The sequence below is a fragment of the Coturnix japonica genome, chromosome 22 (genome assembly GCF_001577835.2).
Source record: "Coturnix japonica isolate 7356 chromosome 22, Coturnix japonica 2.1, whole genome shotgun sequence".
NCBI classification, from domain to species: Eukaryota; Metazoa; Chordata; class Aves; order Galliformes; family Phasianidae; genus Coturnix; species Coturnix japonica.
Window position 1 is genome coordinate 1,811,354 of NC_029537.1, and position 25,407 is coordinate 1,836,760.

At 43.0% G+C, this 25,407-nt stretch overlaps 1 protein-coding gene across 4 annotated transcripts in view; it reads left to right on the forward strand.

The window, feature by feature from the left end:
* EBF2 (EBF transcription factor 2) overlaps window positions 1-25,407 on the forward strand; it is a 124,897-nt gene that overhangs the window by 18,512 nt on the left and 80,978 nt on the right. For all 4 annotated transcript variants that reach the window (XM_015883035.2, XM_032448886.1, XM_015883033.2 and 1 more), the window contains exon 6: window positions 1,708-1,776. In XM_015883035.2, coding sequence (XP_015738521.1) covers window positions 1,708-1,776 — 69 coding nt within the window. The remainder of the gene's footprint in view (window positions 1-1,707; window positions 1,777-25,407) is intronic.

Here is a 25,407-nt window from a genome sequence, read left to right on the forward strand (position 1 = left end):
GAGCACCTCTAAAGGTATGTCCCTAAAGCAGAAGCTGAAATGTTGGCATGATTTCACCAATAATTCATTCCAGGATAATACTGTAGGCTTGATCCTGGATTTGGGATTTTTGCCATTGACTGAAATGGGAAGAAATCAATTCTGTTAGGCAGCACATGTAAAACAAACCTCACGGAGCTGTTAGGAGTTGGGTTCAGCAATGAAACATTTGGAGATGGGGATTCAAAGATCTGAGAGGTACTTCAGGCCAAAACTTCCTTAGTCCTCATGAAGGGCTCTGATGGACCTCTAAACTTGTCCATCACTGGGAAAGGAACAACTTCTCTGTGTCTTCGTGTTTGTTGTGATTCCAAAAGTATGGATGGCCCGAGGGTAGCAATGTAGCAAAGATCTGCTATTAGGACAGTGATAAGAATGTAGATACATGCAAAATATTTGGAGCACTTTAGCCATAAACCGCTGTTTTAGAAAGAAGGAATTTGAAGTGTTACTAAATGTATAGTTCCTAACCGTGCCAGCTATGCAATAAAACAAGATGTACATACAGAACTCAGCCCCGTTGCACTCTGATCTCACATAATTCATCCTAAACACTATGCCAACACATGGCATAGGGGGATGAGATGGACAAATGTGCTGCTGGTTTATTCTGTCCAGACAATGCTGTGGTGTAGGGGCGATCAAATATACTTTTGTTACGACCATCTGCGTAAGTTCCATGGCTAAAGGATGCCTCATGTAGTATTGCTGCAGACAGAGGAAATGTCTGCTAACAAAAAAACACCAAGTTGAACTCAATATTTTTTGGAAATACTTTCTCTTGTTCTATTGGTGCAACAGCACAGAAACCAAAAGGCGTTTTGTTCCCGGTGTGATTTCCAATGCGTTTTAATACTGGGCATGTCAAAAGTGCATGGCAAATTTATGTTCCTCCGTGCTACCGTTTTCTGCTGTCTTTTTAGCACGCACACACAAAATAAGAGGCAGTTCTATATAAGCAAACATTTGGCTGTGAACGGTATTAAAGATGCACTTAAATAAAACCAAGTTGAGAGGAGGAGGGATTGGAGATACTCTTAGCTAGTGTGAATTACCGTAGGTGCGCTGAAGCCGATGGAGCTATGACAATTTACAGCAGCTCCAGGGTCTGCCCCAGGGATTTTTAAATATTTAGCATCTCCTTTTATTTTAAAAGGACTGGCATCAACAAGTAAGCGCAGGTTTGAGGCACAGGGAACGTGTAGTGATGTTGGAATGGTTAAAGCTGCTGTTCACAGGGCTCTGTTGGATCTCATCGTGCCAGGTGATCCCAGTGTGTGAATGGGAAGATCCTGCTGCATTGTAACTCATGGAGAAAACACTCCCACTTGAATGGTTTTCATACCCCAAATAGGTGTGGGTTTTTTTGTTGGTCTGAGTGCTTATTTTAAGTATTTAGGGTTGAATATTCAAGTAAAAGAAAAGCTGCTTTTTCATATTTTATCCCGATTTCACAGAATCACAGTGAACAAGCTCTAGCCAAAACCAACTGGGGTTTGGACACTCATTTCTTGTAGCCCTTCTCAATAATTATAGCCAGAATTCTCTCAGTTGCTCTTCCAGTTATACGCTGAGTCCCAAAGCTTCTTGGAGGAGACTTGGAGCTCATTGCTTTGCTTAGCAGATGTCGTAGTGGTCTTTCAGTCTTGGTTTTCTTTCTCTCTTTAGTCGGTGCTGCGAGAAGAAAAGTTGTGGCAACAGAAACGAGACTCCATCAGACCCCGTGATCATCGACAGGTAGGAAAGGATTCCTTATTATTATTCCTCAGAGTGATTCCTGAAGGGTTGTGTGTTTAGACTGATGGTTCTGTCACTGTCTGCTGTTTGGAGATACCTGAGATTTGTTATTGTTAAAACCTGGTTATCTTTGGTCTACCTGGGCTTAGACAAAATGGAGTTCAGTTTTCTCGGTTACGTTCCATATTGCACCAGTTTTGTTGCAATTAAGTATTCTGTGTACGTATCTGGAGTATTTCCTGCTCACCAGCCATGTGATCCAAACGGATCATAGAGAGGATAAAGCTCAGAGCAGCCTGGCAGCTTCCATAGCATTCTTTCACAGCATAACAATATTCCCCAAGAAACGCAGTTAGGAAGGAAGGGGTAAAGGCAGACATGTAACACGCTAGCAAGGATTAAAACAGATGGTGTGAGGATTGTGAGTGATTTTATATGCAACAACTTCATATATGACTTAGTTCCAGGTCCAGGCCTGGTTTTTACTTGCAGTTTTTGGTGTTATTTGTCATAATATTTATTATGAATTTGTCCTGGCATCCAGAATGGTCAAGCTGGATTGAAGGAAGTTCTACAATCATTGCCTTCACTTTTTCAGTGGGGAGTTAATGTGAGTGGTTTGGTGCTGTGATGGAGCTGCTCCCACTCCTGTGCTCCACTGTTTTCCTTTTATTTTTGTACATTATTGTTGTGGTTGGGCCAAAGCTGACACCAGCCAACTCAACTGTCTGTGAATGGGGGGTGGTGGTGGGACCAACTAATAGCAGACAGGAAAGATCAAGGTGATGTTATCATATGAGTTTTCCAGCAAACTTTAGGCTGTCTTAAAGGTACATCAAGACTGAATCTGATATGAGTCTGCACTTGGGAATCTTCCCATTTGAAGTCTGAATTCTGTGAAGCTTGTCTCACTGCTGGAGAAGCAGCATGGCTTAGGGCAAAGGCCTGGTGTATGGGTTTGGGCGTTAACCACAATGGAGGTAGATCCTACCACCATCTGAGCTTGTCATCTTGAGCCAGAGCTGTCTGTTCCCATTCAAAATGTGGGATCTGATGCTTTGTGTGGGGACTGGAGACCTGTAGATATGAAACATGGTGATTCTATCTGTGTGAGGGGACCTGTGTGGTTGAAACCTGCTCCAGAAAGCACCAGCATCTTCAAAACTACAACAGAGGGCTGTCCTAAAGTGTGGGAGTGAAGATGGAACCTAGTTCGTGAATGACGTAGAGCTTAGGCCTGTGTGAGTTCAGAGATTGTTTTGCAGCTCTCACAAAGGCAGCAGCCTACAAATAGGATTCGGGAGGTCACCAGGTTGTTAATTGCTAATCTCCAAGCTGCTCTATTGTAAAAGTAGTGGGGCATGCAGGTTCCTTATACAGCAAAGGACAGGGCCCTTCTGTCCGTGCTAGAGATGCACAGTACAACCTTCGCTGGGCTAAGGCACCACATCAGTGCAGGTTATAATCACCCTGTGATGATTTAAAGCATCATATTTATCACGTTTTTTCCCCTTTATTGGTTTCTCTTTTCCTCACTTATTGTGTTTTTAGAGACCAGTGCTGTGCTGGCTCACCTGCTCCTTGCTGCAGGGAGACACAACTCGGTTGTGTTTGCCAAACCATGGGAGCTGTGTCCCTCTTTAGGAAGGAAGAAATAGTTCAGTTAAGTATAAAACACTCAGCCCTGCTGTTGGGTTTTTTTCCCCTACTCTTTGAATGAATTCCAAAAGTTTTCATGCTGAATAAAACATTTCTGCAGCGACCTTTGCTCCTCAGACTAGATTTAGATCCTAAGGCCCTTGCAGTTATGTATTTTCCTTTGCTCTTGGAAACGAATGCTTTACATTATATGAAATGGAGCTTCCCCCAATGACATTTGCCACGTGCCCTCTCCTGCTGGCAGCTGTCTTTGAGATGCACTGCGGTATCTGTGTTCCTGCAATCATCTTCTGATCCAGAATTCCAGTCTAACTCAGGTCAGGCTCCCACCGCCACCTCTGCACTGACTCAGTTCAGATCCTCCCATGCTGCTACTGCAGATGTTCTGGCACTGGAACCTCGGATTGGGAGGACCACTGGAACACATGCAGGAAAATAACGAGGGATCTTTAGTCCAAAAATGTTCCCAAAATATGGGCTGCAACTTTTTTAGATCTTAGGAGCCACAGCCACATCTCAAAATGTCAGAACAAGCTTGGAATTTTACATAGGAGGTCAAAATTCACCAACTGGTTCTTGTGTGTTCCCTCAGTGAATCCTAGTGGTGAATTCCCAATGAATTCCTATATTTTTTTCTACTTTGTTTTGGAAATTAATATCTATGATAGTCATAATTTTGGGACTACAGTTTGTTTTCCTTATGGCTGAAGTGGTTCTTCTCATAGAATCACCATGATTGGGAAGGGACCTCCAAGGTCATCCAGTCCAACCATCCTCCTACCACCAGTATTTCCCAACTAAGCCAACATTTCAACAGTTCTCAACGCATCTCATCATTCGTGGCAATCAATTTGATCTTTGCCTGCTACCGTTTCTCTCTGAATTTATAGGCAGTGATATGAAGTGGATGGGGTGTAGTTGAGAGGGACGTCGAAGGGTAATTCATTTCTATATGATACTTCCCAAATGGAAGCTATATTTTGTCACACTCATAGTCATTTAATTTGCTGTTTTTCCCCCTGTGATGCAAATGAAAGGGAATTTGGTTGCATGATGAAGAGGCCAGGAATACTGCAAATGAATTTCTCTTTTCATTGCAGATTTTCTGTTATTTCAGGTGAGTTGTACGGGTATGGATGTGAACTGCCCACCCATCAAATGCAAATTAGATATCCATGTTTATTAACACTTTGTTTCCTTCAGATTTAAGTTCTATAGAAGAGGTTATTTTGTCTGCTTTTCGTTCACAGTGTTTTTTCTCATTTACAGGAGCCACCATTGACTTACAGCCTCCAGGGTACTGGAGAGAACTGGGTGGCTTTTTTTGGTTGATCAGGTTTATTTGCTTATTATTACTTTTTCTTCTAATAATAGATAAATTGTCAAGAGAAATTTCTACTTAATTAAGAAAAAAAAAAGTTAATTCACTTGAAACAATGGAATGTAATTGGCTCAGGACAGCCTTTTCTGTTAATACAGTGGAATTACTTGGAGCAGTGCTGCAACACATGAGTGTGAGCTCTGTGCTGTACTGCATGAAGGCTCTGGGGTTCTGCACTGTCTTTGAACTGGTGGAGGGAGGTCATTCAGGTCAGATATGCTTCTGGAATAAGATGCTGGGTTCTATTCCCTGCTGAAGTTTACTCACACGTCTCCTAATTGCCCTGTGGAGTATCAGGTGGTTTTTGTTTCTGCTTATTGCAATTGAGGGGTGAGGGCTGATGTGATGGATGGGATTAAGGTGAGCTGCTGGGCTGTACCTTGGGTTGAGACATGCACTAGCCAGTGGGTGGAGGCATGGGGCCAGACCTGCAGCTGGGTTGGCAGCCTGGTATGGATGTGCACCAGCTGAGCCCTTGGCACAGTGGATTTGGTAGATGGGGAACTACAGGATTGGTCAGCTGTCTCATGCTGTAAATATTTAGATCTTTATTACCATTTTTAAAGAAATACCCCAAACCATGAACGCAGCTGGTATGCTTGTTAGCATCTCTATAAGAAGCCACAGAGACTGGATTACGTTCTTGTAGCATGGGGGTCTGTCCCTTCAGCATGGAAACGGGGCAGCACGGATGGAGGTTTTCTTCCCTGCTGATACTCAGGCTCTACCTGCTGTACAGATAAACAGAGGGCTGAACTCTCCCAGGCTGCCTGTCTGGCACATTTCACAAGCACTAAAACTCACTTTAGGAAATACATCCCTTGCCAGGCGTATAAATATTCTGACTATGCCACCGTAGTTTTCATGCTGTGTGTTGAAGTGCTCTGTGTGAAATGTCCACATTCATAGCACTGGGCTCTATGTCTTCTTGCATTGTGATCCCCTGCCCACCCTACAGCTTGGCTTTCATTGTCATTCCCATTTTCCTGAACTTGAAAAAAGTACAGGCTTTTGCTTTTCCTCTTTTTGCCTCTTTATGTCAATCATCCAAAAAGGTCTTTAGGAGATACCCTTAAGGGAAAAGATAATGCTTAAAGGCAGAACTGTATGAACCATTATATCAAATTCCCACTGACACAACTGTCCCATCATTTCAAGCAAACTGCACAACCCTGTGCCTCAGTTTCCCCATTAATGTCAAGTGCCAGCAGCTGCCTGGCTATGCAAATAGGAGGGCTCTTTTATTTTGTCTTAATTCTTTCCCTCTGATTTCTACCGCAAGGAGCGTTTCCAATACACAGCAATGTTGGATCGCTTGTATTCTATTCTCCTTCCTCCTTGTATGCCTGCCAGAGTAGAATAAATGTCTCCAACCTGCTGCTATGGAGTGAAAGTAGGAGGCACAGATAGATGCAGCCCCTCTCAGCTCCCCACATGCACCAATCCCCCCTTCCAAGCCTCCAAAACCCACAGTGATCGCTCCTCTTGTCCTAAGGAGTCAAAGTCCTTTGTTCACTGCTAAACCCTGCTCTCCTGCAAAGAGCTGCTGTTGTGCCATCTGTCTCTTTATGAATTTTTTAGTAGACTGGATGTTTGTGGGGAGTCGGTAACTCAGTGCTCTGTGCTGGCCATTTCCATTTAACAAGTGGTTCTCCTAGTGATTAACTTTTTGTTCCCCCTCTCTCCCTCCCTTCTTCTTTTTGGCTGACTAAAAATTTTCTTAGAAGTTTGCCATCCAAAGGATTCTGACATCTTTAATGTGTGCTGCCACTTTGGCTTGTAAACTGAGCAAACTGATGGTCAGCTTGTGCTGCTTTATTTCTTCACTGTAGACAGCCAACAGATTCTTCCAGGAGACTGATGAGCCAAAAACATAAAGAGCTCTTGGAGTAAAGGATTGACTTGTGGTCAAGGCATGAGTTTGGGCTATGGAAACCCTGGGTTCTGCTTCTTTTTCCCCCTCTCGGTGCATGGTGGGCTGCCTGTATTTTTCTGGATGTTCACTTAGTCTCTACCAGCCAACCCAGGCTAATAACATAAGGATACACATGCTGATAATTGTGTGTAAATACTTGGTCATGGGAGCTGTTGCTATTAAGGCAGAGGTTATACTGGAGTGCTTTGAGTTGCCTTACCTCCAGCCTGTTGGTTGCAGCTACCTGGGCTGAAGGTTACTGCTGTTGAATCCAAGCCAGCAATAAATCAGATCAGTGTAAATCGCTGCTGATTTCAAGCACAGATTCATTAGGAAGCTTACAGAACTGGAACCTCTTTTCCGCTAGGTTTTTCCTCAGTAAGCTGTCATTGCATTGCTGTTCTGTCCTGAGCCTTTTGGGATGTGCTGGAGGGAAATGTGCTGCTAGAAAAAGGGGATTGTGGAGAGTATGTGATGGGTGGGAGTATTCCAGTCTTAGCACGTGTTCTGGTTTGAGATCCACAAGGTGAATAGCTTAGGTCTGAGCTTAGACATGCAATAACATAATTTAAATAAATAATCTGATTATTGCTGCTGCTGCCTGGAAGCCTTAAGAAAATAAGACTGGTGAAAGCAAAACCCAAAGGGTTTCAGTGGCTCTAGATCAGATGAGCTTCATGTTTTAGTGTATTTGGATAGCAAGCATGGATGAATCCTAATCTCAGTGGTCTGATTGGGCTTCAGCTAAGATAAAGAACAGTGGTGGTACTGGGGGGGGGGTTAAATCTTGACTTGGAAAAGTTAAAACGTGGTGTGGAAAATTCTTTGTTCTCCTTTAAATGGAAGCTTTACCACTGAAATCAGGAGAAATCTGTTCTGTGCAGATGCAAACAGCAAGTGGGGAGGTTAAATGGCTGCACAGCCAGCTGATAATAAGAGGTCTCAGAAGGACGGATGAGGTAGTGTGAGGAGCCATTAGAATCAATGGGTTTGGTAGCACTGGAGAGGGGAATGGAGTAAGTTTCCCATGAACTAAAGTACCTCTGGGAATAGGAGCTGATGATAAACGCACTGTACAAGCAGCACAAGAGAAATTCTGGATGTGTGATGTGGGATCTCTCTAGTTCAGTTTGTTGAAATGTCTGCGTTCCCTGGATCTGTCTGCACTCCCCACTGAATGTGCCAATACTTCAAGAGTATCTGCATCTTAATGAAAGCATCCCCTGTATTTATGACCTGAAATGGTCTTCCCTATCACCTTTCCACTCCTTGGCCTCTGTCTAGACCTGATTTTATGGACTTGTCACTTCATCGGCCCTGGCTCTTTTTGTTCCTGCCTCTTTCCTCCCTTTTGAGCCTTTTGTTACTGCCCATTCCTTCCTTGTGTGCTTCTCTCACCATCTGTTTCTGGTGAGATCTCATCTATTTTTCTACCCTGCCAACATGCAAAGATTTCAGCCTCTCCCAAGTGTGTCCTCCCTGTCTGAAGAAGGCCTCCCAGTGAATGTATCGCATCTGTTAATGCATGAAAAACTGTCTTTCCTACTCAGAGCATCACCCGAAGCACATATAAGAAAGAAAGGAGTAGGCTGAAGGTATTGTGGTATGTCACTGAAACTCAAATCAGTTGGAGCTGGGATCGTGATCTTAAAGAGGTTAAGTCCCTGTGTGATGTACCCAGTGAAGGGTAGAGATCTCCGTGACACACTGAGGTGTGGGATCCAACTTTTGTATATTCCAGATTGGGCCAAATAAGCACTTCCACTCTGTGTGATCTGCATTTCTCTCTTCTTTGATTTGGATTGCTAATGTGCTGCTGTCGTCTAACCCTTTCCCTCCCCTTTTTCCCCCCCCCTCTTATCTTCTCTGCTAATTTCCTTCCCAAATAAAGAGCTCCATGGGCGTTCCATTTATAACTTCATGTTTGGTGGCTTTTCCTTCAAGTGGAGTCCATTGAGCTTGTAAATTGTATTGGATCAGTGAGCCTATAATGAGGCTTCTAAGTCCAAACAGTGCGAGTCTGCTGGGATTTTATTGTTCATAAAGCTTCTTCCCTGGGGAGTGATAGAGCCATTAGGTGTGCGCTGTGTTTAATATTTGGCCATGACAGGAAGCAATAATTTTCTATCTTTTACTGTGGCTCTGGAGTTGTTTTTAAGCAGTCAGCTTATTTGAGTCTCGGTGGCTGCGAACCTATTAGGCAAAGAGGGTTGCTCTTTCCTTGCGTGAATTTCTGCCTTTCTTACAAAGGCTGTTTTGGCAAAATAGAATAAAACAAAATGGGGACGGATTGCTCTGTGGTGCCTTTTAATCACTTGCCCCTCTTGTGAGCAATCAAGCACTGTCACACCTGACAGAAGATGGCATGAAGCTGATCCCACCAGATGATGGCATTTCTCGTGCCTAAGGGATCTTTTATTTATTCCAGCACACGCAGCAGCAGGGATTCCTATTTATGGGATATTTTTGGGATTTCTCTCATATGAGAAACCAAAAAAGGAAAACAAAACCCTATGAAGACTGAAGTTTGCTCTTCCAGGAAAGAAAAGCAGTAGTCCAGGGTCCTCTTTTTGACTTTGTCTGGATCCTATTGCTCTGTTTACTTAAGATCCTTCAGCAAAATGGAAGGAATGGCCCTAACCTGTTTCTGTTCTAGGATGTCTGGGCTCTAAGGGTCTGGGTTATAGCATCCTAACCTTGTACCTGCGTGGCCTGGAGTGATCAGTGAGCAGAGCAACTCCAGCTATGCAGCCTCTGCAATGTGGAGCCCTTTTTCCTCCGCTCAGTTTTTGTGCATGAAGGCAGAAATCCCTGCTCTGTGGATTTTCCTTCCCTTAAAGAAAAAAGAAAGCATAGAGTAAGTATTCTCATTGGAAACGTGAATCTCGAGCAAGCGAAAATCATATCCTCAATTGCCGCAAGTCCCTTCAGCATTCAGGTTCTTTAGACTGCAAGGAAGTGACTCCTTGGATCTTTCCCTTTTATTCTGATGCTGCCCTCTGAGAAGTCGCCCACCTTCTCCCCAGGACGTGCTATCAGTTCTGCATGCTTGTGCTTTCCATTGTTGCTGCTGCCTGCACCGCCGAGCTGCTTTCTTCTCCTCCAGTCTGATTGTTGCAGGCGCTCACTTGCTCTAGTTAGGTCTGTTTCTTTGCTCCAGGGGAAAAGTTTTCCGCTACCATATTTTCCCTCTGGGTTCTTGTCTTGATCTTGGGAGCTCTGTGCAGGAGGCTTGTATCAGAAAGGAAGGAAATAATTGCCTTGCTCTTATGGCTCTGTACCCCTGAGCTATGTTGCAAGAGCACAGTTGCGCAAGGGACGGCTGCTTTTCAAAAAGCCAAATCTTACAGAAAGATCACCGAGTGTTTGAAAGGAAGTGGCACAGGGAGTGTAATTGTGGAGGTGGTTAAAGCAGCTGAAAGCCAATACACGTTGAGCAGATGAAATGAGCTGATGCCATAAAGAGATTGGACTCGAAGCTGGGATTGCTGATGCCAATGCAAATTGGATTGAATTATTTTTGAAGGGATGCGGTTAAGTTTTCTTATGATTTTAAAAGAGAAAAAGTTTTTTTTTTTCAGCAGACGGGTCCTGATTTAGCAAAGCAATTAGTGCTTGGTATTTGTTAGCATCAAAATCAAGAAGCACGCACACAAACATCCTGTTGAAAATCAATCCTGAAGTGAGAAATGGAGCCGTGGAAAACCCCCCTCTGAGCTCCTGGCTTGGTTTGTGTTTGGAAACTTTTGAGAAGTCACAGTGTTCAGTTTCCCTTTTTAAGAGCCAGACTTAGGAATCTCACATTTGAGTAAATCTGAGACAAGAAAGCACCTGGGTGTTGCTCTGGATAGCAGGTAACACTGAGGGGATCTGCTGCCTTCCTATGCCCCATAGCTGGGGCTGTCTTAAGCTCCTATAGACAGCTTCAACTGATCCTTGAATTCTTTGCTGCTAGAGATTTCAGTGGGATGTCAAAGTAGACTGTGCTAGATACTGAATTTGGGTATGAATATCCACATAGATGATGATGCTTTCTTATGTCTCTATTCTCATGTCTCCATTCTCATTAAGAACATGGGCATTCAGTACCTGGGAGGGAAATAATCACCCATGCTGGTGTGTAAATCATTCTACTTGATGCTGACAAAATGTCTGGTCAGTCAGAATTCCTCTACTAAAGCGGGGAGGAAAGCATACAGTGTTGTGTCAGTGTCACTTGTTGACATAGAACCTCCAAAATAAAAACACCCCTAAAATAAAATCCTCTGGGATGTTTTTGTTAAAGGGGTTATTTTTTTTTCTTCCCCCTTTATCTCAAGCATTTCCCAGCATTCCTTCAGGACATCTGCTTCTCTCATTTTCTAGCTTTACTTCAGTGCTTTCAGTCCCTGCTTCTTCCTATTTAGCCAAGCAACACAAGCGGGACGACAGCCCTGCCCGATAACTTGCTGAAATCAGAGCTGCCCTTCAGAAGCAGCAAACTTAACCATTTGTCTGATGGATGAAACAACTGCATTCCTCCTGTGTTTAGTTCTGTAGCTTCCGTGTTGTTTTTTATTGAGCAGGCAAAGAGATGCAAAACTGTCCTTTTCCATACTCTTATATTGGATGGCTCTTTTGCTCTCAGAGCAAGGCAGACATCATTTCAGTGTTCCCTATTTGCAGAGATCAGAGCTGGCTTTAGAGCAGCATGGGTTCTGTAATGTCATTCAGCTGGGGTGGGTTCTATCAGCTAAGGCTGCTTGTAGTGCTGAGTATGTATGGTGCATGTTTTAGAAGCATCCTCTCAATGGCCTGGAGACTGGTTGGCCAAGATACGTGCTGGCATGTGGGAAGGAAATATAAACCTAAGCATTCTATTTTACATATATATATATATATATATATATATGTATATCTATTTTACACACATATATATATACACACATATAGCTTATATGCTCATCAAGGGGATTTAAATGAGTTACTACTTCAACCTTCATTTAAACATTTCTTTGCTTCCTAATGCGTTTTTAAGAGCTCAGTGGTACTCTTCTACTTTTGGTCTGAGGTCTCTTATTAAAATTACCTTCAGTGTTAGATGGGGGTAAAGTTTTCCTTCTCTGCAAGGTTTAATGTGTGTATTTAAGTATCTCCTGTATTTCTGAGTGTATTATTTTCTGTCTATAAGGAAGCTAGAGCTGTTTTGGGACAGTAAGAGCACTGGCAAAGAACAACATAAGGTGGTTTTTTAATGTGGTAGTTCTATGTAGCTGCATGGAATAGCTCGAAGCACAGCTGTGATCCCACCCATGTACAGACTTTAACAGGTTACCAAGATTGTGTTTAGCTTAACCCTAAGTAAATAGAGCCTGTATTCCTCTTTGTGCTCTCAGACACAACATTTCAAATGCACCTTGCATATCGACAGCAGTCCTGAGCAGTACTTAAAGCTGAAGTCAGTGGAGAAACAACTTGATTTCAGTTGCAGCCCTTCCCTGCCAAGACATGGACCTGAACTGGAAAAATTAACTGAGTCTGTTTCTCCCTGTAGCTGCTTTTAACCCACACTAAATAAAAGTCTGCAGAATGGAAGGTGATTGGCAGCTGCCTCCTCCAGCAGTGAAGGCCCCAAGAAGGACTGTGTGCAGATAATGAATTGGTGGCTTTATCCCTTGAGACTGAGCCTTAAAACACAGCACCCGCTCTGTTCTCCTGTCACCCATGGTGTAATCATATCCCCCCGGATACAAAGGGAGCTACAGGCCTTAGTGTCATAAGTTGAAGTTTTCAGTTTTAAGCATGCTTTTCTTGCTGCAAACTCAACACTGTTGTGGGTATCCTTATGGGGTATTCTGAGGTTTGGGTGGGGAAAAGGGATGCTCAGCTCATCCCTCTGTAAGCCCAGGTGGTTGTGTTCTCAGTGCTGCCTTACCTCCATCCATTACTTGGTGTCAGAGTGATCATGGAAGCGTTATCTCTATGAGCCTCTGTGCTTGGATCTTCAACAAAATTGGATTAGCAGGAGAGATGTATTTGATGAAGAAAGAGTCTGGAGATGAGTGTGGTACAGTGTGTTACATCAGCATTTAGAAACGTGCTTCCTAAAAGGAGAGAAAATGCTAATATGTGGCAAAACCTAAAATCCAGGTTTTATGCTATGACTTCTTTGTGGTTTGGAAGTATTAAAAGATTTAAGCTGGGCTCTTGTTTACACTGATTTTCAGCTCCCTTTCAGGCTGTGAATGCTTTAAGCCTGCCTGGCCAGTTGGCCCATTTTCTTGCATTTCAGTCGTTCCTTCTCCATCTTCTGTGTTTAGATTGGAAGCTCTGCATTGCAGGGCTTCTTATGCTTTGATTTTATACAGTGCCTACTGGACTGGAGTCTGGCTGTAGAGCAGTCTCAAAATGCTCTTAAAACAACACAGTTGTCACTGTTGTCCATTGAGATACATATATTTATTATGTGATCTTGATGGAAGGAGTCCCCTTTCTCCCTGCCACTCTGTTGTTTGAACAAACGTGATATATTGAGAAGAAGCTGATAGAACTAGCTAAATAAGCACTGAAATATCTTCAATTTTAAAAGAAAACTGACTTTCAGTTCTTTCCCCCCCAAAAAATACACTGTAGTAGGTTCTATCACAACCATTTTAAAGAAGAAATAAAGATTTTATCTATTAAAAACCTCCTTCTGCTGTAGCAAAATTCTGATAATTCTGATTTTTTTCACCCCAAAAATATGGCCTTAGATTAAAATAAACTGAAGCTGCCTTAAGTGCTTCATGAAAATGATTCTATGCCCCAACTGTAACCGCTAATGATAGGATCTCATATTTCTAGACTGCTGGTACTAATTGGTGTTATTTGATCGTGTCTGTTTGCTGGTCATTGGGTGGCAGCTGAAACATGAGATGGTTTTTGAGGACCTCCGTGAGCAATAATTTACTGCTGTAGTAGAGTCACTGAGGAACTTCTGGTTGTGGATGAGAATCCTGTTAAGTGCTGTGCAAACACAAAACCCAGCTTTCTGCCTTTGGTCGAGCCCATGTTGGGGCCTCCTGTAGCAATAGAAATAGTGGCTCTGTATCATTGCTGTCATCCTTATGGACAACTTCCCACTAGCGTTACCCACTGTGAAGTCCACCAGTAGAAGCAGCTTATCCATAGAAAATTCCCTATGTTATAGAGTCTCATCTCTTTCCTAAGCCATGTTTTCTCCTGGAGTTCACTATTGTTTTGCCAGCCCACCCATCACAAAGCAGAGGTCACATCAACATGACCTTTTGCTGGTACGAAGAGGCTGCTAAATAATTCACGTGGCCAACTTGATTTCGGGGTCCACATTTGTTTTTTCCACTCTCCTAATCAAGATGCTCATTTAATTCTATTCCAGCACCTGTTCAGCAATTAACACCCTACAATTTGCATCTTACCCTGACATTTGCTATCTTTCCAATTAGTTTTTATATCAGTATAATTAGGTAGGGTTATTACAGTGCATCAAGCAGGGTCGAGGATATTCCCAAGCCTTTAAGCTCTTTCCCAGATTTGTTTAGGGAAGCCACTAAGGGTAAACGGTTGATTAGGATCACTGTTTTTCTTCTTCATTCAGATCAGGCGAAAACTGTTTCCCCATGTGGCTCATGAAAGATCAGGGAAATATGTCAGTCTGTAAGAACTAATATTATGTAGTTCATGACTTTTTGGGTGAATTTACAGGGGATTATAAGTAAGGGTCAGGCTGTGTTGCCACTTGCAGTGGCGTCCATGAGGGGAGCTCGGTCTTACTCTGTATTAAGCTAAGCAAATTGTAACAATCATTTTCATTTTTTAAAATCAATTTTTGGAGTTAACGTGTGGATGGGGAACAAACAAATCAAAATTAAAGGGCAACCTGACCTCATTGAACACTCAGCTTTAATTGGTAAAGACGATGGAAGTGAAATGACTATTCCTAACACCTTATAATTTAAACTTCACATGAGGAAGGTCTTGCTGCTCTGCCTGCCTGGTGGTTAGGCTTTCAGGGTCAAAAGCCATCTTGCAGCCAACATATATGGTGTCCAGCCCAGTGGACCTTCCTAATCTGTCTGTACTGCCTATAATAAATGAGGTGGCTCCTTGCTGCTGATTATTTTATTTTATTTTATTTTATTTTATTTTATTTTATTTTATTTTATTTTATTTTATTTTATTTTATTTTATTTTATTTTATTTTATTTCCCCATTGATATACAGTGCTGACATAAGGGGGACTTATATGTATGTGGGAAACTGGCAGGCAAGATCTATAGTATGGATCAGAGAAGAGATGTTTTTTCTGATCTCACCCCTCCCTGCTCTGCATGGTGCTTCGTTTGGTTTGAAACCATCTCCCTCCAACTCCCCAATTCCCTTGCATCTCTCTTACTTCTGTAGGTGCACGCAAGGACTGTATTATCAAGAGGCAGCATTGCCCTTGGCAAAGAGAAGCGATTGTAGGAAGATCGTGTCTTGCTGGGCGCAGTGAAAGGGTGGCTTAAAAAGGAAAGAAAAATATATGTGATTAATTGTTTCTAATTTGATTGTTCTGGGCCTTTCTGCAATAGACCTTACTGGTGTTCTTCAGACCAGTAAAGAGAGGGGGACATACTGGAACCCAGAAGAGATGTTGGTCCCAGTTAATGGGAATGGAAAGATCTGGAATAAGATAACAAGATCATCAACAGGACCATCAGACAGGAGAAATTGAGCATAACATTTCATTTTTTGGGGGGGGTCTCAGCATTGGCTGCTGTCTCCAATGTCTTGGGGTTCTACCTCTTACAGCTTCTACGTGATATCAAATCCATATGAATGAGTTTCCATGAGCTGTTGCTAAAGAAATGTTTAAGCCACTAAGAGGGTTTCCATGGGAGTGCATAAAGAAAAAGCAGTGGCAGTGTTTTGAATTACTTTTGTGTGTGTGTATGTGCCTGTACTTATGTTTATATACATATATATAGTTTCCTTTTCAAGGGAGATTAAAGGGTGTTTGCTTTCCTTGGATACTGCAGGTGGGTGCATGCAAAATACACAAATCTAAATCCTATGCTAGAAAACTTTAATTCTGAGAAATACTTCATTTGGACTGAAAAGTCCAAATATGCAGCCTCCTTCTGATTTATACTATGGATTGTTCTGGATGTTTTCCATTCTCTGTTTTGGAAATAGGGCTGAAGAAGCCAACAGGGAGTCAGAAGAATAACACACTAAGGAATTCCCATTGGAAATGTTTCTTAAGCCATAGATAAGAAGGAAAGATGTGCGTTATTGGTGAAACAAGTAACTCTAAGAAGAAAATAAGGTTCTCATATTGAAGTGTCCCAGTACTGGGGGGAGGATGGAGGAGAGGGTTGAATGGTAGAACTCAAAACACAGCAGTGCTGCTTTCAATTGCTTGATGATAGGAGACAACAGGAAGGGAGAAAGCTGAACCTCTGGCTGGTGAACATTTCCCCTCCCCTGAAGCCTGCATTGGGCTTTGGTTACATTTCCAGGTTTGTCTGTGATAGGGAAGAGGAGGAGGAATCCAGAGGGCTTATTACATGGAGTGAAAGGGAAGGATTAGGTTTAAAGAAGGCAAAGCAGAGCACGTTGATTCACTCCCTCTGCTGGTGCAGTGGATCCAGCGTTTGCTGATTGCCTCAGTTCATTGCTCTCAGTGTGTGTGAGTAGGATCTGGTCTGAACATCCTGGTAGTAAAGTGTTGCTGTTTGTCCCTCTGATCTCTGTGGTTGAATTTGGTTTTGAGCTTTTGTCTGTGCCGGTGACCCGGTGCTCAGACTGAGCTCTTTTGATAACAAGAAGCCACTTAGTGAATGAAGCACTATAGCTGAATGACTGGAAATGTGCTTTGAGAAACGGGAAAGGCCAATCTGTATAGATCCAATTAATATGGGAAGAGAGTCTATATCGAGGAGATTTCCTATCTGGTTTTTCAGACTCACAGGCTTCAGCTGGATGCTTATCTAAGCTAAACCTTGAGCACTGAGCAGCTTTACCCCTGGTGTTCAACTCCTTATATCACACTTATATCTACAGCCTCTTGTACTTGTGAGCGGGTGGAGGAGAGAATAAACAAATAGCTGCATTTAAAATGGAAACCATATCCTGCATTATGCAGGGTGTTGTCATTATCTGATCTCCTCCTCTGTGCCAAAATCTTGCACTTCATCATTTCACCTTGGCATGCAAATAAACTTCATTGCTGTAGAGCACTCTGGTTAATACAGAGCATGGTTGTGCTGGGATGTGAGGAGATGCTACCAGTGTTTAGACTGAGATTTTCAGTGTTGCCTATGAGTTTATAAAGGGAATTGGAATCCAAGTCTAGCAGTTAACTGCAGAAGACGGCAGTGAATTCAGGTTACTGAGAGCAGCGGCTCTTGGGGTCTTGTGGCAGCAGTGTCTTTTCTAACCTGTTGCTTTTGAATTTAAGGATTTAGAGCCAAATCATCACCTAGTCTAAAGATACACAACAGGAGTGAGTTCTTTCCAGGAGAAGGGATGAAGTCAGTGTAAGCAAGCTTCTGCTGGTGTCCAAAGAGAATTTAAACATTGATGGTAAGCTGCACTTATGGGATCTTTCTGAATCTTCAGTTTTGTGGCTGATCTGTCAATGGAATCATGGTATTGTAGAAGTTAGGGCTTTCTATCTCCATTTAGTCACCTGGTGTGGCCCAACTAAGGGATCTCTCACTGTATTTTATTAATATATCATCTTGGTCCTTGCTTCCCATGCAGGCTGGTGTCCAAGTTCAATGGCAGTTGCATTCACCATGCGTTGTGTCCACAGTGTGATGTCTCTGGGAATGAAAGAAGAAAGAAATGAAGGAAGTGAATAATAACATTAATGATGTTTGCTAAATCTCTCATCTACTGTTCTGGCCGCTGTAATTGCTTCAGTGCTTTGTGTGCAAGCCAGCAGGCTGATGGAGAAATATAACCTGAATTATTCCCTCCCTTCTTCCCAATCAGGCAGATAGCCACTAGGGCTCTTTGTTTCCTTAAAAACAGGAGCATGATGTGTGAGCGGGCACAGTTTGTATATTGAATCAGCAATAGCTGCGCTGCCAGCTGTATAAAGAGTCCTGGAGTTTTTGGGGATCTATCAGAGTGTCTACAATTGCATTTATAGCAATGAAATTTCTCCATATGAACGTATAAATGTGTGTGAGAGCCTCCAGTGAGAAGTTTGACCTGATTTTGTTTTTCAAGCCCCAATTACTTAACATTACTATACTAAACTGAAATGATGGGACAACTGCAGATCCTTTTCTGATTTATAAAAAGCAAATTGTGTGTGTGTGGGGGAAAGGTAATAAAAAATGGCTTATTTTAAAAGCTGAAACCAGAGTTTAAAGAAGGAAGAAATCCCTCCAGTTCAGTAGTATCTCCGTTTTTCCTCCTTTTAAACCTTTTTGGATGAATTCAGCCATTTGGAGCCGTCAGGTACAGAAGGAACTGACTGCCGTCTGGAAGCAAATTAATTTGTAAGAGGAAAGGTCATGCAAAATATTTAGGAGTTTTGGAGGCTCTTGCAGCTGAACTCGGTTGGCACCAGGAGCAGCTGTTTGGCTGCTGCTTTCCTTCCTGGGTTACTGCTGTGTAATTATTTTTTTCTGGGGGGGTGGTGCATTGAAAAGGGGGAAATCTGGTGCTGTTCTGCAGCCTGGAGCAGGTGACCCAATGGATGCTTTGTTTGGGGGATGGGAGGAGTGGAGTTGGGGGGGGGGGGTCAGGGAAGAAAATGGGGGGAGGCTCTGCGTGGTTGCATTTTAACACCTTCTCTGCTAAGCAGGAGGCCAGCTCAGGGTGCTAAATTCCTGTCTGTGAAATAAATCTGTGTGTTGTGTAGTCCCAAGCTGTCAGCAACGCTTTGCACTGATGGACTCTGAAGGAGGTTTCCTCTCAGTTTGTGGAGTAGTCAGCAGCCGCTAGGGAGCTGTCTTTAGCTCATATTTCAGAGTTAGCTCATTAGACCAATAACAGCAGGCACTTGCTTTTTTTTTCCATCCTCCCCCCCCTTTCCTTCAAGAATTTGTGAAGTCGGGTTGTGTTTATGGAGTTATGGCTAGACAATAGTGATATTGCATTTCCCTTCACCTTCTGTAGCAGCCCTGGTGAGTTGGATGTCATCATACCCATGTGCTGTGCTGCCTTTTGGGGCTCTCTATAAGGGCTTTGGATTGCTAAGTTCTATCTCTTGGCCCTTTATTTTGACCACTCTCATTGAGGAATCCCTGCCTGATGACTTTTCTCCCCTTTGCACATATAACCCATCTGTTGAATAGGCTCTCATTCCCATTTCTCTTTCTAACCCTCTCTCTACCCCCAGCTCCCTTCTGTGTAATGCCAATAATATTCAGTGCTGGTTCTCAGCAGCCTTCTTGTGATTCATGAACCAGTGCCAGCAAGAAGTGCTGAGCCGAGCTCTTTTCAGCTCCCCCTGTGAAGCTGCTGCTTGGCCTCCTCCTGCACAAGCCCACTTGACCAGTTACTTGGCATTGCAGCATTTCTGGTGTCAGTTTCTGTGTTTTTCCTCTTAGCATTGAGGTGGCTGCAGTGCAGATTGATTCAGTAAGAACCATCATGGGTAAACGCCGTAAGTCTGACTGTTAATAGGATTAATCCTGTGGCCATGCTCTCTGAAAAGATGGGAGTCCTGGTCACTGTTTAGCAGGGGAGGTTTTGGAGTAACTCAATGAGGAGAAGCAAGGAATAGTTCAGCTTCACCTTCATATCTCATACAACTTCCCTTCTGATCTTACCCTGATATTTAATAAAGGTCTTTGCTCCATTTGCAATACCAATGTTGATTGTGTTCAGTTGGAAGCATTCAGTTAACAAAATAAGATGTGAAATAAAAACAACGTGGAAGTTATTATTTTTTAATTGCAATTTGAACATATGAAAAACTTGATCTGGTTTCATGGCATGCTTGAGGTTGGTAAACCACAACGGTAGTCCCAGGGCTGAAAGCTGCAGTGAGCATAGGAAGCCACTGGAAATGTGCTGGGGGATGTTACTGGGGGCTGGTGAGCAGGTAGGAATGCCGTAGCCCATCTGTTGTGTCAGGGAAGGCAGGATATGATTTCAGAAGGAAGGATGTGAATGCACTGTGACCTCCTGCTGTAAGAAGTCACCCCCTCCCCTTCCCCCCCAAATCTGGATGTGCCTGGGAAGCAGGGGATGTGCATCAGGGCTGGTTCAGACCTCTCTGCTGTCAGACCTTAGTGCTCTGTACTTCCATCCCAAAGGAGGAATGACTCAGTGTTCCCAGGTGGGTGTACCTGATGTATTCGAGCCAGGAACAGTGAAGGTTGTAAATAAGATGATGCCATATTGGAAGGAGAGCTCTGCATCTGAGTCACTGGTTTGAGGAGATCTTCAGGTCCTTGTTACTCCAGTGATGTCCAAGGGCTGACTGCAGGAGGGGGGAATCCTTCAGAAGGTGAATCAGTGGGTTTGATGGCAGCAGTGTCAATTGATGCGTGTTAGCCCCTCAGCTACACATCATCTCCTTCTCTCCTCCTCTAAGGGGGTTCTCAGTGTGAGCTGATATACCTCGCTGGATATGAGCTGGCGCTTGGAGCTCACTGCTCACAGTAGCAAAGGGATGAACAAGTCCAACACAATGCTCTCTGGCAAAAAGCACTGGCAAGCTGAGTATTAATTAAACAGCTGATAAAGTTTCATTTGGTTAATTTTCCCTGCAATAAAAGACTAATTATTTCAAAATGAGGACATTTCTGAGCGGCGCAGCAGAATGGGACTGAATGACCGTGATTATAGTGCTGCACACAAAACCCCCCCCCGGTCCTCCCACACACTGCTACACTGAAAGGAACAGAGGCACAAATATTTCCAGAGCCAGAAAAACATGAGGTCTAGCTCAACAGAAAGAGGAAATGATGTTTTGTTTTGTTAAACCTTTCATTAAGTCTTTTCAAGAAATAATATCCTTATAGTTGGGCTGCTGTGGGGGCAAACTTCAAGTGCGTTGTAATTATAGTAATTAGCAGTGATTGCAAAGTTGGTTGCTGCTTGTTTGTAACCATTAATTTTTAGACTCTTTATGCAAAGTTTCCTTTCTTAACAAGAAGCTCTTGAGACTGGAAAGTGTATTTTCAATTATTGGAAGGAAAGAAAAAACCCCAACACAACGCTTTTTTCCCTGCCAAGAAATGCTTGGATGATGATGAGCGTTTGTATTACAGTACTTGAGGTCAGAATATTTCCTGGAAGGAGCATAACTAATAATGGAGATAACTGTGATAACAGTTTCAGATCTTTTTTGGGAGAGTATCTGAAAAGGTCTTGAGATCCACAGACAAGAAAATAGACAAAACTGTGGGAGATGGGGTGGGATTGATTAGCAGCGTTTCTCCAATGAGTTTTATTAGCATCTTCTATAGCATTTAAAAAATGATCTGTAAAGTCTATTTTATTTAATGAGTGGCTGTGTGCTGCTTTCAGGACATCCTAATGAAGAACCTTTATATTTGCCACCCTTGAATTAGGTTAAATGGGTTTTGCTTTTGAAAGGTCTAAAGTGGCCAATGTTCATCTGCAATTTGGGCTTTGATGTGTGCCATTGGAATGTATGGTCTGTGTTGGGCGTTCAAGGAAAGCTCTCATCCTGAAGGTCTTTGTGACAAGAAGTTTGGGTTTAAGCCTGATTCTTCACTGCTGTGTTGCAACCTGGGTTCCTTCTCTGGGCTGCCAGTCTTTCCAGGAGTCTTCCAGTGTTATGTTTTTAGACTGAAAGTAGAATAATCCAATGCCCTTCCAGTGATGATGGTGATGTGACAATGAGTGACGCTGTGCTGGTAGGGGCATCCTTGGACCCACCTGGTGGTCTGTGTTGCAGATGAGCTCTTCCCAGGCTGCTGCTTTCACAGCATGGTTTTCTATCAAGCAAACCATGTATTTTGGTTGCCTATCTCATCCTTTCTCCTCCCCCCCCCACCCCCACCCCAACCCACAGCAGTTGTTGTTTCTCCTCTGAGGCTCTCTGTAGTTAAAGAGAATAAAATAATGAATGCAAGAAAGAAAGGAAACCGGAGTTTCTTTCTAGCATTTCAATTTTATTTCTGTCAAATGACACTTGAGGAGCTGGAGCCCGTTAATTCTCTCTCCAAGGAGCCAAGGTTTCTTTTGAGAGAGGAACCAGGGGGGAATGCAGCAGCAACAACAAAAGTGAGCCGGGCTCCTTCAGACCTGGGCACTCTCTGAAGAGCTCCGGCTGTCATAATTTACACACCTTGCCTAATTCAGAGCACATGTCTCAGCTACAAGAGGCATTCAGTAGACGTGCCGCTGTCTTCCTCTCAGTGGGCCTGCTGTGAGTTTGTCAGCAATGCTGTTAACAATGACAAAGTAGTTCATCAATAGATAGATATATATTTTTTAAGCACCGATGTCCTAGAAGCAGCAAAAAAAAAACCACCCTTTTTTGTGCTCTTTCCTGCAGCCTCAGGGAGGATCACAGTACACAGCAGAGCCAGTTGTTGGAGCAGCTCCTGCTGCTGGATGCGTTTCAGTGTCATGTTTTGTGCTTTCCTTTAATCAAGGCATTGGCAGTTTGTCTTTTTGATATAGAACTGTCTGTGGTTCTTTCTCGGATCTGGGAGGGAGGTTATCTGGGTTGTTCATAAGCTGTTCCATTAGCACAGAGCTCGCAAACCCTGCTGGGCCAGGGATTGCAATGAGCTGGAAGCAGAGTTAAACACATTGCTTACCCGTCTGCACTGGTTCCAGGCAGAGCTTCATGTACTTCTGCATCATAATTTCCAGCTCTTCCAGATCAGAAAGGACATACTGCCTTGGATACAGGGTTGGCAGGACATGACAGTGCAGTGTTTGGACCTAAGCCTGCTCTGTGTCTTCTGTGTGGTACACAACTAATATAGTAAGTCCTCCTGGATCCATTAGTGCTTGCAAATACAATGCAGAGATACTCGAGCTGGCTCTGCAGGAAATCCATCCAGATGATTCTATTTCCTGGGGATTTTCTGACCACTGTGGTAAGATCACCTGAATTACATCTCATAATCCAAAAATCATTATTTGCACTTAACCTGTGAGCCTTGGAGCTGCCCATTTGCTTCAGTCGTGCTGACTTGAATGGGCTAAATGTTGGTTGAAATTAGAGGCCAATAACTTCATATATGGAATATATATGAATATATATATGAATATAACAAACATATGAAGGTGTAGCTCAAAAGTGTGTCTGAAAGTTGAAGCACATTTATGCGTGGGGGGGAAAATAAATGAGTGGGACAAAAATCCTTTCTAGCCTGAAGCTTTTGATAGACGCCTGTTTCATAATGCACTGTGGGTTTCATCCGAGAGGGAACATTGTAAAAATGGAAATAGATGACAAGGTAGCATGAAGAAATAAGAAAGTAATGCTTAGTGTGAAGTAGGAACGTACTCTATTATGCTTCTAGCAAATAAAGATATTAAATCAAATGTAAACACCTCAAGAAAAGACAGAATGAATTAGCGTCGTTTGAGGGGTAGTTGGCCTCTGGCATTCCTTCCCAGTTGGTATTGTAAGACATTCCTCGTCCTTAATCTTCATGCATCTAAACCTATCAGCTGTTTGTCATTTAGGACACGACCCACTAGAAATTTACTGGCCAATAAGTGAGCAAGTTCTGAATTTTATTTGGGCTGCTTTTATGAGCTTCTTGTTGGCCCTCAGTTTTCAGCCTCTTGGCAGGACTTTTATTTAATGGGTGTAGCTGCATCGCTGCCATTTTCTGGTGCTATGGGATGTGGCAGTGGAATATGGAATGGACAGTCAGGGAAATTGCCCCTCTTTTAGCTGATAAAGGAACCCTGCTTACCTCCTTCCTCCCCTCCCTGCTGCTTAAGGAGCTTTGTCTGATTCATGCCTGGCCTTTACAACATGTGGTAAGAGTTAGGAGGAGAGGGGGTGAAAAAAGCAAGAAAGTCGATGGGTGTGTAGGATGGGAAGGTTCCATAGAGCTTAATAGGATTGCATAGAACTGACATTAAAATCATACATGAAAAGCATCCAACCCGGATGTTTGTGAAAATCTTGAGCCAGGAAATGTAAAACTAGGGCGGAGGTGTCAGAGAAGATACAAAAATGGGGCTTGCAGGTAGGAAAATAAAATGAATAAAGGGATTTAAGAAAAGAAAATTAGACCCTGTGTTTGGTGGAAATAGAGTTGTGGAGGTTGCATTCCATTTTATATCACTTGAAGGTCCATTCACACAGTTGTGAGGGAAGACTAAATGAAATAGCTCCTGACTGCAGTGTTGAATAAGTATTGAAATAAGCGAAGTGAGTGTTCTTCAAGCCAAAGCTTTTTCGACCCTGTGGAAGGTGGCTTGGAATTGCTTCTAAATGCATGGATTTGTTCAAACGTATGGATCAGCTGCAGAAGTTCAAGCCTGGCTTTGCTTTATATACCCGGCCTTTCCACAGCCTTGGTCCAAAGTTTATAGGAATTGGTCTCAAGTGCATTGCTAAGTAGGGTCTTAGTGGTGTGCCTGCTAGTGTAGATCCTACAGGGAGTGTTTGTGTTTTCTCTTGTATGTCTTAAGGACACGTTTGCTTGTGTTACCTCTGTGTGGGCTTTTTGGCTGCTCAAGTACTAATTTGTTGACACAAGAATAAAACCATCTTTTCAAGAAGCATCTGCTTGTCTTTCTTCCATGAATTTTGCATATTTTCTTCTCTGTTTTTCCAAAAGCATTGGGCCCACATCCAATAACCTCTCCTCAACTCTTCCAAAAAGTGTTTCCGGCTATTGCCCAACAGCCTGAATAAGGAAAAAAAAGGGATTTAACTACATGAGAACAATTGTAAGTGTGCAACAACTTTGAATGCAATAAACACCACCGCCACCAAAATCCCCACAACGACAAAACCCAACAGAGCAGAGGTCCATAATTGTGCCATTTAAAAGCAAGACCTTAGGCTACAGTTTCAGCGGTACTATAAAATCAATTTGAAGTCTTCTCGCTTAGGCCTTTGATTTGTGTTCGTTTCTGGTACATTAATTTCAGATGGTGCCTCTTTTTCACTGTGGAGGTGGTATGAGATGCATTCCTGCATCTTGCTCTGTTATGGGCAGAGGCTGAGCTCGCCGTGCTGCTGAAGATGTGTTTCAGCCAAGCAAGGCAGGCAGCCCAGGTTAGTGCTGCTTATTGCACGCTCCCAGCTGTGCTTTGGGAGAGGTAAGCCTCAAAAAAGGGAGCAAGCAGTCTGAACTGAACCAAGCAAGAAGCTTATTTCCAATCATACAGGTGGAGTTGGGAGTGCTTGGCTGTCAGTGTTTTACTCATACAAGATCCTTGCTGAAAACCAACTTGGTGATAGGTAAAGTAGGTAAGGGATGAGCTTCCAGGCCACCCTCATGCTTCATGAGGTGTGAATCCAGATCATCAGGCTCCATTTGAAATGAGATCAATCTTTTCATGCAGTGCCAGATATAGCTCTTAATTGCCCTGTCGTAATGCGTTATTCCTTTGCTAATAGTTTGAGTTATTTCTTTGTTAACCTTTACGCAGCCAATAACAAATTAAACATCGTTATCTGAGTTTAAAATAGGCTGTAAATCTCAAAGCCCTGGTTAATACTCAGGTACGTACAATGAGGGAGCAATAAAAAGGACATTTAATGACAGTC